Source organism: Strigops habroptila, chromosome 13, assembly GCF_004027225.2.
Source record: "Strigops habroptila isolate Jane chromosome 13, bStrHab1.2.pri, whole genome shotgun sequence".
In the NCBI taxonomy this organism is placed as follows: Eukaryota; Metazoa; Chordata; class Aves; order Psittaciformes; family Psittacidae; genus Strigops; species Strigops habroptila.
Window position 1 is genome coordinate 7,076,625 of NC_044289.2, and position 18,132 is coordinate 7,094,756.

General features: G+C 46.8%; 1 protein-coding gene and 1 long non-coding RNA gene across 2 annotated transcripts; both read right to left on the reverse strand.

Annotated features, from left to right (window-relative positions):
- Positions 1-3,586: 3,586 nt before the first annotated feature.
- On the reverse strand, positions 3,587-13,200 carry TFAP2C (transcription factor AP-2 gamma). The gene is made up of 7 exons (XM_030503445.1): positions 12,966-13,200; positions 11,211-11,687; positions 10,921-10,972; positions 9,208-9,430; positions 8,442-8,560; positions 6,882-7,023; positions 3,587-5,029 (listed from the first exon to the last, which is right to left on the reverse strand). The coding sequence occupies exons 1-7, from the start codon at positions 13,011-13,013 to the stop codon at positions 4,744-4,746; spliced, it is 1,347 nt and encodes a 448-aa protein (XP_030359305.1). The 5' UTR covers positions 13,014-13,200; the 3' UTR covers positions 3,587-4,743.
- Positions 13,201-14,558: 1,358 nt separating this feature from the next.
- LOC115615359 lies at positions 14,559-16,636 on the reverse strand. Its single transcript, XR_003994030.1, has 3 exons — positions 16,548-16,636; positions 14,902-15,128; positions 14,559-14,805 (listed from the first exon to the last, which is right to left on the reverse strand). It is a non-coding gene; the product is annotated as an uncharacterized LOC115615359 (long non-coding RNA).
- Positions 16,637-18,132: the final 1,496 nt, after the last annotated feature.

Sequence of the window (18,132 nt, forward strand, 5' to 3'; positions counted from 1 at the left end):
TTGTTAAAAATACAGTTTCAGTGCAGGCCCTGTGTGATTTGGACAGAGCTGGTCATCCATGCAGCTATGTGGATAATGTGACATTAGGCAACAGGCAGTAGCAATAGCCAGGCACTGTAGAAGTGTTATGCAGACCACAACTGGTTTGGAAAACACAAATTTTGCAAGGACATGGTTATCTCTGACTGTGGCCGGGGTTGAAACCATTCTCATTTGGGTGGTTCCATATGCATCCTGTGGCTCACCACCAGGCCTGGAGTCACCATCTCAACAGGACCCTGGAGTGCTCAGCAAAACAGGCTATAGGTTCCCCATGCAAATATGCAAACATCAATGAACAGAAACATGTTATGCTTCGAAGCTTGGTTTTTGTGAGAGGGAAGCATCTTTGTCCCTAACCTCATTATGTTCTTTTAGTGAAATAACAGTTTTGGGACAAAATCTTAACAGCACCCTATTTTTTTTCTTGATAATAAATAATGAAGCTCTCATTGCAGAAGATGTTCCAGAAGGCAGCCCAAGCCCACTGCCAGGGCCAAGGCTGCACACCATTAGGCCAAAATAACTACAAGGATACACCTAAATCTCTCATATGGGGAAAAAAAAAAGAGAAGGGCCACAACTAATAAGCACAGCAGGCTGTCACAGAGAGCTTCACTCATTTCAAGATGCATTGCTGGTTTTATTTGTATTGCAAAAGTCTGAGGGAGCAGAGGAACAGACATCAGTCAGGCTCCAGCCGAGAGACTGGATGAGCTGAGCTATTTGTCAGTAACATTGAAATAAGTGAAGAGCAAAGCAAAAACAGAGTCAAAGATGAAGTTAACTGAAATCAGTTATTAAGAAGCGTATTCTTTTTCCTTGTTTTCTTATGTATTACTAGTTTTGCATCATTATTTCTCTCTGAAGCTATGAACACTGGGAAAAAACTATTTTTAAACTGAAAGCAACACTTCTGTGAAGTCAGATGATTGTATGAGCTGGGGTCTTGAATAATCATCAGCTTTGCCATTAATAATCTGTACCCATCGGGTTGTCTGTCAGCTGATATGATTCCAAAGGCCATGCCCTCAGCTGCCATTGGTGAAAGGAAGCAGCATTCTCACCTGCCCTGGCTCCAGCAGTGCCAGGGGCAGACCCCGGCATCCTCTGATGGCCAGGCAAGAGATGATCTACACATTTTCTTTTTCCATTTTTATACTGAGTGACGTGAATTCAACTATTTTGTGGGTATCAAACAACATCTTTGCAAAAGGGCAATACTTAAAATGGTCCATTTCAAAAGCAGAATTTTTATTTTTAAATCCTAATAGCTTAAAGTAATTTTCCTTCATATAAAGACCATACCCATTACTTTGCTGGGAGAAAGTCAAAGGACAAGATTGGACAGTCGTTTGGATATTCCATTTTTAAATTAAATGAAAAATGGAACTCCAGGAGTCTTACTTTAGAACTTTCAGCCAGCCCAGGAATAGCCTATGTAAAAGCAGCAAAAAGAATGAAAATTTGAGCATCAGGAAAAAGCAAACTGTGTGTTCAATAACTTTGTGCATTTTAGATTTCCCATGAAGTTACTAACCTAGTAACGTTTTCTTTAAGATTAATAATTTCAGATGGCAGACAAGTTCAGGTCAGAGTTATACTGTTCTCTTCAGTGAATGGAGCATAAGACATTGTTCTTGTTTCATATTACTGACACAGCTTATAAGGTAGTTGAGCCTCAAAATAACGTACCATCTAAAATATACAGTAGAGGAAAAGCATTAAGGTAATGGAAACTCAACATTTCTAATGTTCCAAACATATAAATAGAACCCGAGTCAGTACATTAGACAATTGACTGGCTTTGCTTGAATGCACGCAGGAATAAATGGAAACATCCTTATTTCCTATCCCAAGGGGAAATTATTTCAGAGCCTGGTTTTATGCGTTAATAAAAAGCAAGATTCCATTGTCTGGTAGCTAAAATATCTTACTGTATATGCTGTATAAGCAGCACAGCAGCAGAAACAGGAAAAAAACACCAACAAAAACCAGAACTCTAGCATCACATTCTCTAAACAAGCTCTTCCCATATCTAGCATATTTCTGTGTATATATATAATCAATAAAAACATATCATCAGAATGGCATAGTTTGTATATTTTAGAAGTTCTGTTAGACATCACGTCCTGGCTACGCTTGTGTCTACAGATGGTCCAAAATGCTTATTTTTCAAGTGCTACAATGAGTCTAACAAATGCAAAGACTGGAATTTCACACCTCTTTAGGAGAGAAGGGGACCGGATTGCAGCTCAAAAAAAACAGCTTTCTCCCTGCTCACCACTGATATATTCATTCATTTCTTTGAGCTTCCCTTTCTTCCCCCTGCACATCTTCAGTGGTTTGTCTTTATCCTTTAAAGGAAAAAAGAACATAAAAGGAATTTATAAACCAAGTCTTCAGAAATCGTACATATTGCCTCTTCTCCATATCTGCAAAAGAAACACACTGCCACAACCTGAACCAAATTCTTACTCGCAGTTATTGTCCAGCATCACCATTCCTAATGTTTGCCCTAACTATACACCTGACAGATTGATCTGGTGCTCAAATGCCAACGACAAACTGAAGCCCAGGTTCATGGTCTTCCTTTTTTAGAAAGCACTTGGGGGGGGGGAGGGGGGGGGGGGGAGAAAGACAAACAACCCACCTTTTCTCTTTAGGAAGGTTTGTTTGGCTATTTTGCATCCAAAACACTAAAAGCAACCAAAAGCCTCAGATCCTGCCTCCCTGCTACCACACAGAGAACTTTGGGGACTTTCTACAAAACGCCATAAACGTCTTCAAATCAGCAAAATGGGGCTGAAACCAGATGAGAGACCTATCAGATTTCACACCCCGGGATTTTGCAAATATTTGTCATTGGAGACAATAAAGCCAGATTCACTAGAAAACAAAGCTGGCGAGATTGATCTTGCAGTTTGTGTTTAAGCTGCCTGTTTAAATAGGCAGCCTGCATGATAGTGACATCTTAAGCAAAAAAAAAAAAAAAAAATTCTTGGAGATACATGTTTAATTGAAACCACTAGTTTTACTGGCAAACAGCTTCGTATTTCTGTTCTGTTAATCTGAACAAAGTGCTGCAATTATGATTCAATACACAATGTCCTCTAGTGCTACTCACCCCCATTCCCAAAGTGCAGAAAGAAAACAAAACTGGTTTCAGTTAACAAAACATTCCATGCTTCTATCCAGAATACTTTTATTATATGGTTATCATATACATCAGAATTATATTGGGAACATTTACAAATATGTAAAGAGAGTTCAGAACCTCCATTATTCACATACACACTAACTCACACACCCATTTTGCATGTCTAGTCAGTTATCAGGTGAATGATGCACAAAACTTTTGCTTTGTGAACATACACCTCAGATTAGATTTAATCTTCAGTGGCAAGAATTGAAAGATTAAAAAAAAAAAAAGTCTTAAATACCCTGTATAACATACTTGTGCATAAACCTAAAGATATGTTTAGCTTACCCATTACCTTTGAAATACTTACCAAAATTAACATTTGAAACCCATTTATAAAAAACAAAAAAGTATTAAAAAGTTCACCATTATTTACAAATCCGATTAAATTACACATAAATAAATATTTACATTCAACACACTGCTTCCCTTAATACACATAAATCCTCCCTGGAAATAGTTTTTGGCCTTAATAGGCAAAACAAGAAAATATTCAAAAAAAGTTATGTGCCTATTTTTTCAAGCTCGCTCCCAATTTAAAAACAATATAAATATGTTAATAAAGCTGCAATATCCTTAGACACAGAATTTTCTAAAAGCATTTTCATTCTGAACTATTCCTCGTTTAAAAAACAAAATAAAATCAAGATAAGATTCACTGCAGCCCACACTACTGCAGTAATGAAGCCTGAATATTCCCATTAAAAAAATCAGCATGTCAAATGCCATCAGATAACTTTTAAGTCAAGCAGGATTTTAGTACTCTCCTATGGTAATCTGAAAATCAAGAGGAAAAAGCACAACAAAAAAAGAAACAAAAAAAAAAACAAACAAACAAACAAAAAAAAACCCCAAACAAAACCCCCCACAGAATAATCTTACTATTTTTAGAAGTTTATAAAAAATTTTAATGTACATAAATCTATATACCATTGTTTAATACTGTTTTATTGTTACTGTTGCATTTAGAGAGAATAAAACCCTGAAATTTTATCAGATAACAAATAGGCTTCTATCTAAAATCTGCATCTTAAAAATTATACATGGAGCTGGTCAAGACTAGATACTTAGATGTGGAAAAGAAATCTAAATATATCTCTTTGCATATTTCCATCAAAACCCCCTTATAGCACCACTTTTACAGCAAAGGATTTCAATACACTTGTACCATGTACTTATCTTCTGGTAATTGCTTCCACAGGTAAGGGATACTGCAGCTTTTAGAAACTTGTCTCATGGATCCAGGAGGAGTGATGATCCTGAATAAGATGATTTTTTTTTTCACCCTTTTTCCCCTCTTTTCTTAAAAAAAAAAAAAACAAAAAACAAAAAACAAACAAAAAAAAAACCCCACCAAAAAAAATAAAAAAACAAAAAACAAACCAACCAAAAAAACAAAACAAAACAACAAACACCAAAAAAACAAATCTCTACGTTCCCCCTGGTAAGAAGATCCCAGTCTGTGCTTAGGAGGAAGAGTTTAAAGTCTGGTTTCCCTCCTTTTACTTCCTGTGCTTATCCATTTTATCAATGGTTTTGTTGGTTTCTGCAGGGCTCTGGTCACCAGCGTTCATGTATGTTTTGTCTGCTATTTTTAATGCTTCATTTAGGTAGTTCTGGACGGATGTCATGGCAGCACAGATGGCAGCGCTCCCAAAGCCATGCGTGATCAGGCTAAAATGAGTCAAACAGCCCTGGATGCCAGGGTCCAAGATGGGACTAGGTCTCGTGTTTCCAAGAGGAGTTCTGTCCTGAGTGAGGAGGTCTGTGAATTCCTTACAGATCTGCCTGCAAGACACAACATGATCACACTTTACACCACGGTGAGAATTTATGCAAAAGCAAATAAATAAATAAAAATAACAGAAAGGCCATATCAAGTATTTGGCAGTTCTGTGGGAATTAAGAGTTTTCAGAAATTCATTACTCCATCAGCAGCAGTGTCTAAAATTAAAGCCTATTTATTAGCACCAGTTCCCAATGAACCTGCTGTTATATTTATGTCACGAAACCTACACAGACTCTCCAAAATAATCTCTCCACCTCTGGTGTCTGGCTGGCTCTGTGTCATTTGCTCTAAATTTCAAGGGGGGAGTGGGAATTTAGGCCTAGTTTCTACGAGAACATCCACAGCTGCAGTTAAATGATTTAGAAAGACTAAAGCAGCTCAATAGAATAATCAAGTCAGTTGCACATATTACACATATATGCCCTCTTTAAGAGAGACCCGGGCCCTGATCCTGGAAACATGAACACATATGCCTGGCAAAACATGAATTGTTAATAATGCTCAAGCATATGTTGTTTGCTGCTTGCAAATCTGTCCCTTTGATGGGATTTCACAGGAGCTGAGCAATCTTAACAGAATCACTTTATCAGAATTTGTCAATCACAAATGTCTTCCAAAAAGATTCTTGTTATTAGTGCCAATAACAAGACAAATAATGAAAATACAGGGAGCAGAAGGAGCGGGGCTCAGTAAAAAACAAAATGTTCAAGCTATAGGAAAGAGAGATGCTACGTATCTAAATTTCTGAGAAATATTCCTTTACATAGAATATATCTTGTAAAAGAAGGTATCTTTCAGGAAGACTGGATTAATTCAGCAACAGGAGGAGTGTTTTTTGCATGCCTGATCCAAGCCCAAAGTCAAGGCAACCCAACAGTTTAGACAGGCTTTTCTCAGATCCTCTTGCAGTGCAAGGGTGCTTTCAAAAGCAAGAATTACATCAACCCCAAACCGGAAAACAACTCAGACCAGAAAAGATTGTGAACTGAGGGCTCTGTTAAACCTCAGTCTGAGAAGGCAGCAAGCACTCCAGCCACTGGTTAAAGACAAGCATGACTCAACACAGATATTTCCTATCAGAGACCTGTCCAGTACGTGGTTTATTTACACAGTTACAAGTGTGTCTGCAGAACAGCCATAACAGAGCTTCTCTCCCTTAACCTTCCCTCTTTATCAAGGTTTGTAGAAGGAATTTAGTTAAGTACAGGGACGTTTCACATCTACCAAAGGTTAGCTTTCACTGAACTATAAAGAACTTCAGCCAAACTTCCCCAAAAAGGGATTACCCACAACTCTTGACTCTTCAGCGTCCAATGGGGGAAACATGTGTGCTGCTACTGCCAAAAGCAGTTGTGACGACATGGGTCCTAAGCTTTCCTTACATCCACCATGCCCACCAGTAACTCTCCTTGGATATGCCCCTCTGGGCTGCACGTACAGAGAGGAGGGGGTGAACCATCTCCTGCTCCCAGTTCTGACACTGGGTCACACTCCCAGGCCACAGCTCTCTCCAGGCCCTCAACCCTGTGACACTTAGAGACAGTTTATCCTTAGAGATATAGCTGTCCTTGTAGAGGACTTTTTCCTAAAGTTTTTACTACTGTTAAAAGAAATAAAAGAATAGAACTAGCCCAAACTGCTTTAGAGTTATCATACAGGGTTATTATTATTATTATTATTGGTTCAGATAAAATAACTTGTCATAGTTGAATTCAAACAAAAACCAAACAAAAAATGTTCCCAGATTAAAGTTACACGTGAAAATGTACCGAACTGCCCCCAGTCACAGGTACTCATGATCAGACAAAAACATCTTTAAAAAGAAGAAAAAAATCCAAGCCCAAAACTTACTTTGCAGCAAGAAGCATACTCTTCCTGTTTGCCATTTCATTACGGCCCATGTGTGGTCTAGTTAGATATTCGGCCACTGCTTTGGAAGGAAACTCCGTCTCACATACATAACCAAAGTCACGAGCAAGATGTACAGCTTCACCTGGTGTGGGCAAAAGGGAATGCTTATGAAGTTTAGCAACAATTATTTGTTATAAGGAGACCAGGGAAGTTAAGGGAAGTGCTGTGAATTTTTGAGGTATACTCCTGATTTAGAAAGGGACACTGCTGTTACCACCATACCACTCCTTACCATTTTCTAATTGATAGATCAGTGTTTCTTTGTAAGTTTGCATCAAGAAAAAATATCTATATGGTGACCGCTACCAAAAAAAAAAAAAAAAAAAAAAGGTCCTCTTGCCTCTATACTAGAAAGAAAAACTCCCACCTCTCTCCAGATCAACTGTGCAGCAAAGACCAGAATTCACTCTAGATCACATTGTCCACTGATATTTAAAAAGCCTGGCAACTACATTCCACTTACATAACAGGTTTATTAGTTTAGAATCTTTTCTAAACACTAATAAGCATTTTCATATAGAAAATGAATTGAAACGAGTATAGCTAGACCACTTTTTTTTTTTCCCATTAAGGCAATATGATCAGGATTAAAAGAATAGATTGGCATGACCAGTGCATTACCTTTAAGGTATATGTGTACACAAGCGCAAGCACAAGCTCTCTTAAACCCAACTTCCAAAGGTTTTAAGTGGAAGTTGCTATATTATTTTAGCTAATGCAGAAGTGAAATAGCAGTAAGGTATTAGATCATTTTTCACTTTTCAATGGCTGCTTCCTATTAAATTGTACCACTACCAGGAGCTGCTTTAAACAGAAACACAAAACAACCACACACACATATACAGACACAGCCTTCAAGTCAGCTTAACTGATATAGGGTCCATATAACACTACAAATTAAAGGGGCTCCAGTTTCTTATCAGGAAGTCAGAAGCTATAAAATCTCACTTTATATGCTTGTTTATTAGAAAAGCTGCTGAGGACACCACTGAGGTAGGGCCAGGTGCTAGAGTCAAATGCCCAGACTTTTACAGTTTCTCAGTGAGGAGCTAAACCCACTAATGTGATGAGTTTCACTCCTTTTGCCTTCCCTGCTTGTCCCTGCCCACAAAACCTGTAACAACCTACCGCCAACACCAACACCCCCCCCCCAAGAAACACAGGCTGGACAAAGATGCATTTTGAACATCTTGGCATGTAGGAGTTACTGCACCCCTGCTATGCAGCCATGAGGAAGAGGAGCATCAGCTGGGTTTGTGGAGGTAGGGCTCTGAGGCCAAGGGCATAGCGACCAAATTTGAAGGGAGAAGAGGAGCCCCTCAAAGGCAACACCAGCTGTTAGTTGCTGCAGTGTCCCCATCATACTCACTTTAAAACAACCAAAACCCTCTCTATTTATTATGTTCATTGACTTTCTAGCCTTTCCATGTTTTGCCTAGAGTACAAAAGCCATACACAAGGAAAAAAGGAGTTTACTTTTAAGACACGTTCAAGACTGACCTTCCACCAAAGATGTCAATAGTGTCACATTTGCAGCTTTCCTTCTACCAGCAGGAAGATTCAAGCCAATTTTATCCAGTTTTTCCCTTAATGATCTGCCACCATTTTTAGATTTGGCTCTGTAATTAAAGAGAGAAAAAAACGTCCTTATTTATCTTCAGGGAACACTTCTTTTTAAAGATGAGAAATCCCAGTTACTGACATTCAATAGGGTTCTACTTGGGGGGAATAAAAACCAGGCTCTTTTCAAGTGACCTAGTTTTTAAATGCCCTACTACAAACCAGCCAGGATGAAACATAGCAGAGGTCAAAATCAAAATGCTTCTAACTGTGCCATCGAAGCAAACAGCTGTAGAACGATTACAAGCCAAATTAAGTGTATGCAAAAAAGGACATACAAAGTGTCCTTGTAATGATTAATCAAGACCACAAGATTTAATCCAAAAATCATTCCATGAGGAAACAGTTTGTCACAGGAATAAGAAAGCTCCATGAGGAGTTTGTGAGACAAAAATTCAAACAGAGAATGAGAATTGCTGTCAGAGCTGTTAATAGCACTTCTCGAGAAGTAGCAGAAGTGCAAAGAAGTTTTATTTCCAAAGCCTATTAGGATTCAGTGTTGCTGGGCTTCTTAAAAATCAGAAATTCGCTACAAAGCTTTCTTAGCTCCTCGTTATGCTAATCCGGCTGCTCTCACAAGTACAAGGAAAATCACAGACAATAGACAAGATGAGGATGGCTGAGAGGGGAGCGGGAGTCTACCTACCTTCGGAGTACTCCTCCTAGCAAAGAGGCATTGAGACATTCGGGGGGCGAGAGCCGCCTCTGCACCTCTGCTACTGTCACTTTGTATTTCGACGTGGAGCTCAGGAGGGAAAGTCTGCCCGGAACCGAACAAAATACTTCATTGGGGTTTATGACCACTCCAATTAGTCCATCCTTTTGGCAGGGAAGACTCAGAGTACTGTTTTTCGTTAGGGAAATGGGACCTGTGGGAGAAGGAGGGAAAACAGGTATTTTATAAAAGGGAAAAATAGGAAGAGGCAAGTGAATTTCCTTTCTACAAAAAGAGACCAGGAGAGAGATTTCGTTTTGTGCTAAATGCTCACACCACTGCCCCTCCATCCCCAGCATTTATCTGCAGCACAGGGCTCGGCTGCAGCCAAAAGGTCCCCACAACTAATCCTGAGCAGCTGTATTTTGCTACATTAAATTTCAAGGAGTTGCCGAACACAACTAGGAATACGTTTAAAAAATGCACAAACCCTCACGTCTCTGGAGCAGCACGCTGCAAGTTAGCAAATCCACACTTATAGAAAACCCAATTCAACTACAGACTCCAAATTAGCATCCTTCGCTGCCACCAAAAACCCTTCCGAGGCAGGGCAGGGGGAAGCCTCCCAGCTCCTGCTGGGGTTCACCTTCTACCACGCACATGTGGATGTAAGAAACCGCCTTTGGAATTTAATCCCAACAAATTCGTAACAGACAGCACAGCGGAGAGAGGGATGGAGCCCAGAGGAAAACTGAAAGCAAAACTTTGCTCCTTAATGGCTTCAGCCTTTAAGTGAACAGGGGCCAAAAAGGCTTGGCAAGAAGCAAGCCATACATCCAGCTTTTCCATCCCGGGTGGATTCACCCGTTAACGTAGCAGCAGCATTGATCCGAAAGGGTTAAAGAGCCGAGGTCGGCCCTGCTCCCCGGAGGGGGAAAGATTTTTCAGTGGTGCATCTGACAACGAAATTATTCTCCCATGAGCTAAAGGCAGCAATCAGCGCTCTGACAAACACTTCTGCTTTTCCTCAGTTAGGTATTTGTTTGAAGTCTTCACGAGAAACTTCCACCTTTTTTTTTTTTTTTTAAGCACAAATTTGTTTAAAAACAAAAGCAGGGAAGGAAGGAAGGAAAAAAAAAAACCCTAAATGATTGTAAATTGAGTCAATACGTCTTTCTCTTTCCTTAAAACCTCAGCTACAAAGCAATTTCGATTAAGGTAAAGCCGAGCAGGCTTATGCCAGCAAATTCGTTCCCTTCTTCAGGCTCGTGAAGAAGTTGAAGGAAAAAAATAACAAAAGAAGAAGAAAAAAAAAAAGTCTTCGAGTGCTTCAACAAAAAAGCCCAACCAAAACCAAAACAACCCAAAAACCAGCCCCGTATCCCTTTACACGTGTATTCCAGGGCAGCTTTACATTCGATCCAACGTCCTGGTTTCGATTAAGGCCACGCACAAGGGCAGCGGCTGTTCCGAGGGAGAAGACCAGGATCCGCCCGCCCAGGGTTTGTCCCCACCGGCACTTCCCTTGGATGGCGTTAGACAAAAAAAATCCAGCGACTGCGAGAGTGCAATAACAACTTCTGTGCCCTCCCGATCCGAAAGGATTTGTCTTTTTAAAGATAATAAGGCGTCAATTCACCGGTGCGTCATTAAACTTTTTAACTATTGACAAGGGAAAGTAAACTGCAGTGCCACCTTACTGACCTTTTCTAATGACTGTCTGGTCATGCATTAGTAAGTGTTGGTCTTCCACATTCTGGAAAGAGAAAGGGGAGAAAGTTTCGCACCTTGAAAAGTTGAGAGAAAAGGAGACGGGGGCTTTTGGGGGTCACTCCCATCCCACGCGTCCCCATTTTCAGAGCAGACGAGGAGAAAAGGCGGGTTTCGCTCCAAGCACGGGGATAAGGCAGGTGAAGGTGCAGAAGGGGACGGCGCCCGGCTCCGCCGCTCGGCAGCGCCTGTCCCGCGGCGTGGGGGGGGAACCGGACCCTTACCTGCACCTCCTCCATCTGGTGAGCCATGTCGTGCAGGCCCAAGTTATCGGCCAGCACGGAGGCATCCAGCCCGTGTCCGTGGGGCAGGAGCAGCTCGGAGCGGCGGTACGTTTCCCTGCGGGCGCCGGCGGAGCCGCTCTCCAGAGCCGAGAGGTGCGGGACGAGGCCGGGCCGGCCGTGGGGGGCGAGGCCGGGCGGGTCCTGGCTCTGCCGGCTGGGCCAGGCGCTCTGCTGCTGGCTGGGGGGCGGCGGCGGCGGCTGGTGCAGCGGGTTGATGGAGAAGGGGTCCCCGAGGTGGGAGTAGGGGTCGGTGGACTGGGAGTAAGGCAGCGGCTGGTACGGCGGAGGGAAGTAAGGGGGCTGGAAGTCGGAGGCGCCCGAGTGGGAGAGCGGCGGAGCCGGGCTGTACAGGTGTTGGCTGACCGCAGAGAGGTGCGGGAGGCGCGGGTTCCCGTTGCTGCTCCCATCGTGCCGGTCCTGGAAAGCACAGAGGGGTGGGGGAGAGGGGAGCCGGCCGTCAGCTGGAGGCTGGCGGGCAGCGGCCCGGACCCGGACCCAGGGGGAGGCACTTGCCGGTCCCGGGGAAGGAGAGAAGCGGAGCGAAGAACCGCCCGGCTCCTGCCCAGGAGCCTTCTCTTTTTAAGGCACTTGGCGTAGTAAATCAGCTCCACTCCCTGGAAGAGACTACAAACCAGTTCTGGGTGCTATCCTCATCACGACTACAACAGACTAACCCTCACGCTTGTGCAAGCCGTTGGGATGATCATTAAAGTAAGAAAAATTCAAATCAGCGACGCAGCCCGATTTCCGCCGCGCTGCCCCGGCTGGGGAGGAGACTCCGGGGCCGGGAGCTGCGGACCGCCAGCTTTGGGGAGAAGGCCCCAGTACCGTATCCCCCCCCCCAGTCGCTCGAGGCCCTGGGAGCAGCTCGAGACGGGCAGCGGGGGGGAAGACAGTGTCTCCTTCCAGCCGTCCCATCTCCGCTTCTCCCCTGATTCCAAATCTCAACAGTCAAGAGCTGAAATGTCTACATTGAACTGATCCAGGGATTTAGCAGCTTCTGGCTTCACGGTCATTAAAATAACAGGGCCAGTTAATAAGAGGTGAATGGGGTCCCAATGGAGCGTGAAGCGGGGACTGCTGCTAATCTGTAGGAGCCAAGCAGGAGGACCAGGACCGCTTTCGGAGAGATCAAAACCCGGGCGGGGAGCGCCTCACGGGGGTGGGAAACGCTCCCGCCGAGGGGAGCGTGGGAAGGAAGGACGGCTCAGGGCTCAGTCCCGCTACAGCGGCTACCTGCGGGCCGGCTGCCCCGCACTCGCCCATCCGGACCGGGCCGGCGGGCTGAGGATTTGGGAGTCTCGGTCCCGCGCTCCGCCAGCACGCTGGGGGCTGCCGGTACCCGTATCCCTAAGCCTGCCTCCGGCCCCGCTGCTTGTGCCCCCAAGACCTCTCCGCCCGGAAGGCGCAGCTCCGCCGGGCGGGTGGGGGATGCGGGAGGCGAGCTCCCTTCTGCCAGCCGGGGCTTTCACCCCGTTTTATTTCAGAGTTCAAAAATTAGAAAAGTAAAATTCGCATCTCCAAAGGAAAACATGAAAACGCAAACCGGGGTTCCTCGGGAAGGGTCAAACCCCGCTCGGCGGGACGGCAGGACAGCCGAGGCCGAAAGGGATGGAGGGCGGGGGGCGGCAGAGCTGCGCTCTGCCCCAGGCCGGACCCCCCCTCCCTAATGCCGCCCCTCCCCGCGGTACTCACCTCGCAGTCCTCTTCGTACTTGACATTATCTGCTAGCTTCCACAACATGGCGTCCAGCGTCCAAACCAGGTGTGTGGTGCCGAAAACAGACGAGAGCTCAGCCCCCCCCCACGGGCGGTAAATCCACGTCCGCGCTGGGGAAGAGGAGCTGCCCCCCAGACGGAGCTCAGTTGACAGGCATGAAGGCAGATGACGGACTAAACCTCCGCGCTTATGGTCACTTGGGTTTTTTTCCCTGCCCAGACGCCCTTAATGGCAATAGGATTATCATAACTCCTCCCCAGGGATGGCTCGGGAGCTGCGGCCGCCAGCCATTCAGGAGAGAGCGCGCAGCTTCAAGCCACTCCTTCTGCGCTGCTCTCCGCGCCCGCGGAGGGGTGAGGAGGCAGCGCGGAGACGGACCCGGACACCCCCTCCGTGCCCCCGAAGCGCTTCGTACGCAGCCCTGACCCGCGGAGAAGGGGTCACGCGTGGACACTCTCCTCCACCCCACTGCAAGGAGGCTGCCCCCCAAAGTCCACCACGTGTTGGATTAGCTGGGGGGGGAAGGGGTATTTCCACCCCCACGAGTGGAAGGACTTTGCCGAGGTCGGCGTGGGGAGGCGCAGCGCTCGAACCTTCTCCCGTTCGGCGGGTCCGGCGGCTTCTGCGAGAAATAAACTCCCCAAAAGTCCTCCTTGCAAAACCGAGAAAGTCCGAGCGCCAGCCTGAGCCCAATCTGCATAATTGTCAAGAGTTTGAATTACTGATTACAACTTGTAAGTTACCGGTGTTTAAGGTGTAATTTACGTAATTATCCGACAAGATTATTGCAGTTGTGTTGGATCCCTGGTAGGTAAAGCAGCACTGATTCAGCGTCCTTGATTCGGGGCTGCGTGAATTATGCCACTGGTTCCTCGCATCTTTATTATTTTTATATTTTTCCTAACGAAAATTATGCCTGTCTAATCTTTTCGCTCTCACTCGGGGCTGGGGAAGCAGGTGGGAGGTGAGACAGACATTTTCGGACGCCGTGAGCGCACTTTCATCTAAGCTTAGAAAATACTTCACTGCCAAATTGCTACCTTTCTGCAGCTATTTGATCTATGCAGTTATGTGTGTCAGACAAAATGAACATCGTTTTCGACAGCACGACTTCTCCCAGTGTTTTAAGGTGCATCCGGATCGCTGCTCATTTACATGAGAGGAGCAAGTGGTTGGCTTTTTATGGCAGGGACAAAAGCTGACCCTGGGACGGGGCTGGCCGCGGAGATCCCTGCTATCAGCGCCGGGACCAGCCGCCCCAGAGCTGTTATTAAAGGCCGCAGATTGAACCACGTCTCGGGGTTTAAACCGGTTCACACTTCCCTCGCTTTTTTTTTCTCAAGGATCAGGGAACTTAAAAAAAAAAAAAAAAAAAAAAAAAAAAAAAAAAAAAAATAGAAACATAATTTAAAAAAAAAACCAACAACCCCACACAGGAATAATAATTAAAACAAAAAATAAAAACACGGAAAAATTGAAAATAAATAAAAAGAAACACCATCTAAACACAAAAAAACCCCAAACCCATCCACCCGACTAAATGATTTAAAACTAAACCCGAGGAGGACGGGGGTGGTGGAGTAACTGTTGGAGGTGTTATCTGCCTTATCTAGCACGCAGGTGCTGATTTGCAGCAGCTGCATTAAGCCCATCATCATCACCAGGGACTCCGCATTATCATTTTTGGCGGAGTCTCTATTTATTCTTTTTTTCAACGACGGTGTTTTTCTTCCAGGGATGTTTCTTTGAAATGCAGTTCGCGACGATTATTAGCGAGTGTGCTTGCGCTGCTCCTGGCGTCATTAAGACTAGGAATCTAAATAATAAAAGACAGGGGGAGCTTAAAGTTCATTTGTATTAAAGGGACAAGATGGATTTAGAAAGAAACGAGGAAGGGAACCGTCGAGCTTACCAGGTTTGGGATCAGCTCTTCTTCCTCCCGAAGAGTCCCTGTATTGTAGCAACGTTGGTCATTTTTATCATAACCTCAGAAACCAAGTTTTCTTTCTGCTCATAAATGTCACCCAAAGAGGCGATCGTGATTTACTCACTCTTTAGAATTGTCAAGGTCTGAACACCTTAGGTTTGTTTCCTTTGGTGGCCAGAATCACGGAGATGAATCCAGTTTCTTATTATTTGCTGTGTATATGTAAATAATATTTATAAATAAGGCGTGGAAGAGGATGAGGGATTTATAAGAAATTATCTAAACAAGGCGACCAAAATAAGCACTTGACTTCCTAGAAAACAATCCAAGAAAGCAGAGGAGACACTAAACACGGCAAGTTTGAGACAAAACTTTCCTGTGCACCCACTTGCTCCTCGGTCTCTGCTCGCAGCCGCGGCAGCTGCCAGGGACCGGCACAGGGCTCGGGGCTCCGCGGTGAGCAGACAGCGGGGCAGGGGCAGGCCCTGGCACTGCCCGCAGCCTCCCGCGGGGTGCCCGGCCGGGAGCAGCGTCCTCAGCGCCTGGCCCCGCCGCGCAGGTGATGCCGCCCCAGGGCCGAGCGAGGCTCCTGCCCGGGATGCTCCCTAGGGATGCGCTGAATAAATAAACGGCCGGCACCGGGACTGCTCAGCGGCCTGTCCTGGAGGGGGATTGGGGGGGGGTTAGCATTAGCGCCTTTGGAGCCGCTCTCTTTCCGAAGCGCGGCTTCCCGCACGCCCCCCCCTCCCCGTTTACGCGCAAGCCGGCGAGGCAACGGGCTGATCGGGGCCACCGGCAAAACTCACTGGCGGCCGTGCCCCCCCCGCCCCGCGCCCTGGAACCCTCCGTTTCCAGGGACCTGCAAAGCCAGGGCTGCTGCAGGGACCCGGCTCTTCCCTGGATGCTCCCTTAGGGACACTGGTCAGGGCTCTTCAGGAACCGAGCAGTCAGGGAAGCGGCTCCTGGCAGGTGGCAGCTTTATTTACTTACTAAATAAATAAATTTAAAAAAATGGTGCCCTTACTTTGGGGACATTCCCTGTTTCCCATAAAAGGGGGTTTCTTGCTTCCTGGGGGCTTAGTTCCCCGCACCCTCCTCTTTTTACGAGGACGCAGTTTCCCATGGGGGCCCACAAAGCCCCCCGAGGTGTGAGCACATTCTAGGGAGGGAGCCAAAGCCGCCGCCGAGCCTCTGTCACATCCAGTATTTTTCCTATTTGGCAGCAATTAAAAGAGAGCGTGGGGATGCTAATTAGTTACATCCCTCTTCCTCTAAAAATTATTTAAACATACACATATCTTGTATCGTTAATGAGACTCCAGCAACCTGTCCGGATTGTCGCCTCGGCTCCTGGAGCGCTGTACAAAGGGAGCTGCCGCCCCGCGGCCCCGGCAGAGTTTCTGTCTAACTTCCACGCCGAGCCCGCGGGGCGGAAAGCGGGGTGTCGTGTGTGTGTGTCCCCGCACGGAGCCCGCAGCACAGAGGAACAGAACACACACACCCCGCTTTACCCCCACAGCCGGGGGGCGCAGAACCGTTCCGCGCCCCGGCCGGGATGCGGAGGGAGTCCGACTCAGGCGGGACGGCTCCGGGGGGTGTGGGGGTCCCGGGACAAGTGCAGTGGTACGTACTTGCCAGTCGATCCTCCCCAGCAGGGCCATGGGGCGTGCGGCGCTGGGGGCCTCCAATGCGGGGCCGCGGATACCTGAGCGCGGAGCTGCGCACTGCATACGCACCCTCTTCCCCCGCCTCCGGCCTGTGCTCCCCAACCCCGGCCGCCCTCCAGGCTCCCCAGCCCCGGAGCTCCCCCCGCCGGGCTCCGTTCTCGGCGGCTGCCTTGCACAGTCCTTCCCCGCTGCTGGACGGGTCCCACCGGCCCGCGGCGAAGCCGGGATGCTTTAAGGAGGTTTTTGCCGCCGATCCGCCGTTTCCCTTCACTTTACGGCGCCCCGGGGGATGAATGTGTGTGTTCGTGCTCCCCCGTGGCTGCTCGCACCGGGAGCATCCCTGACCTACGGAACCTCTTCCTCGCCTTCCCCCGTCCCTGGAGGGCAGCGGCTGCTCGGGCACCGCTGTCTCAACTGCTCCACCTCCCCGAGGCTCCCGCAGCCCCGTCGGGCCCCATGGGCACCCACACCGGTGTTACACCGGTAGTTGAGGTGCGGTGGGGGAGCCAGAGGCTCAAGGTGCCGGCCTCAGCCTTCGCTCTCCCGCAGCTTGTTCCCCAGCAGAGAAAGCGAAAATCTTTGGAAGAGAGAAAAGGGGGTGTGCCGTCGAGCGCCCATCACCTGCCCAACTCTTGCCTCAGATTCCAGCCCCTGCTTCTGCAGGAGCCGAGAAGAAAGCATGCCCACAGCACGGCTAGTTTTCTCTCAACCTATTAATTTGCTTAATAAACATGATTCCAGCTATGTTTTCTTCCTGCTCCTTCCCAGTGGAACTGGAGGAGTAGAGTCTCCTGGCCAGAGCACACTGTAAGCCCGTAGCATGACAATGTGTTTAGTAATTCATGGCTGAAGTGACAGACTGATGCTCTCAGGCCCTGGGTCAGGTTCTGTATGTGGCAGAGGTTCAGCAGCGATGTGCAGCTGCCTCGGGCTCCTGCAAAGAAGTTCCTCTGGCTTTTGTACCGCAGTTCTGTCAAGCTGGATGGTTTGCGGCAGGAGATGGATACCTGGGAAGGAGGGAGCTCACAGGCTGCCTGCAGCCATGGCATGGCCCAGGAGAGAGGAAGACACAAATTCCCAGCCTGTCCCTGTCCTTGGGGCACAGGATGACCACCAGTGTGACTACATCTGTGTTTACCTCGGTCTTCCCATTCACAAACCAAGGTTAATGATCCCAGCACTGGCGAGAGCTGGATTCTTACGAGCTGGGACCAAGGGAGAAGTGGGAGCCATGGTCCCCAAGACCCTTGAATCTCTGCCCAGTGACCCTAAAGTACCTCCTCAGGGCTCTGACATTTGCCTGCAGAAGTGTGATCACTCCCTTCAGGAGACATGCTCTGATTTTTTTTTATTCCCTACATTTTATATCCATTAGGAGTAGCAGTGCCAAGATCTTCATTGCTGTTAGCCATTGTGTTGCTCAAAAGGATGTCCTTGCTGGACTGTGTGTGATTGAGCTCAGATCGCTAGTGCAGGAGGCAGGCTCCACATCAGAAAAAAAACCCAAGATCAAAACCCAAAAACAGTCAAAACACCACAATACTAAATG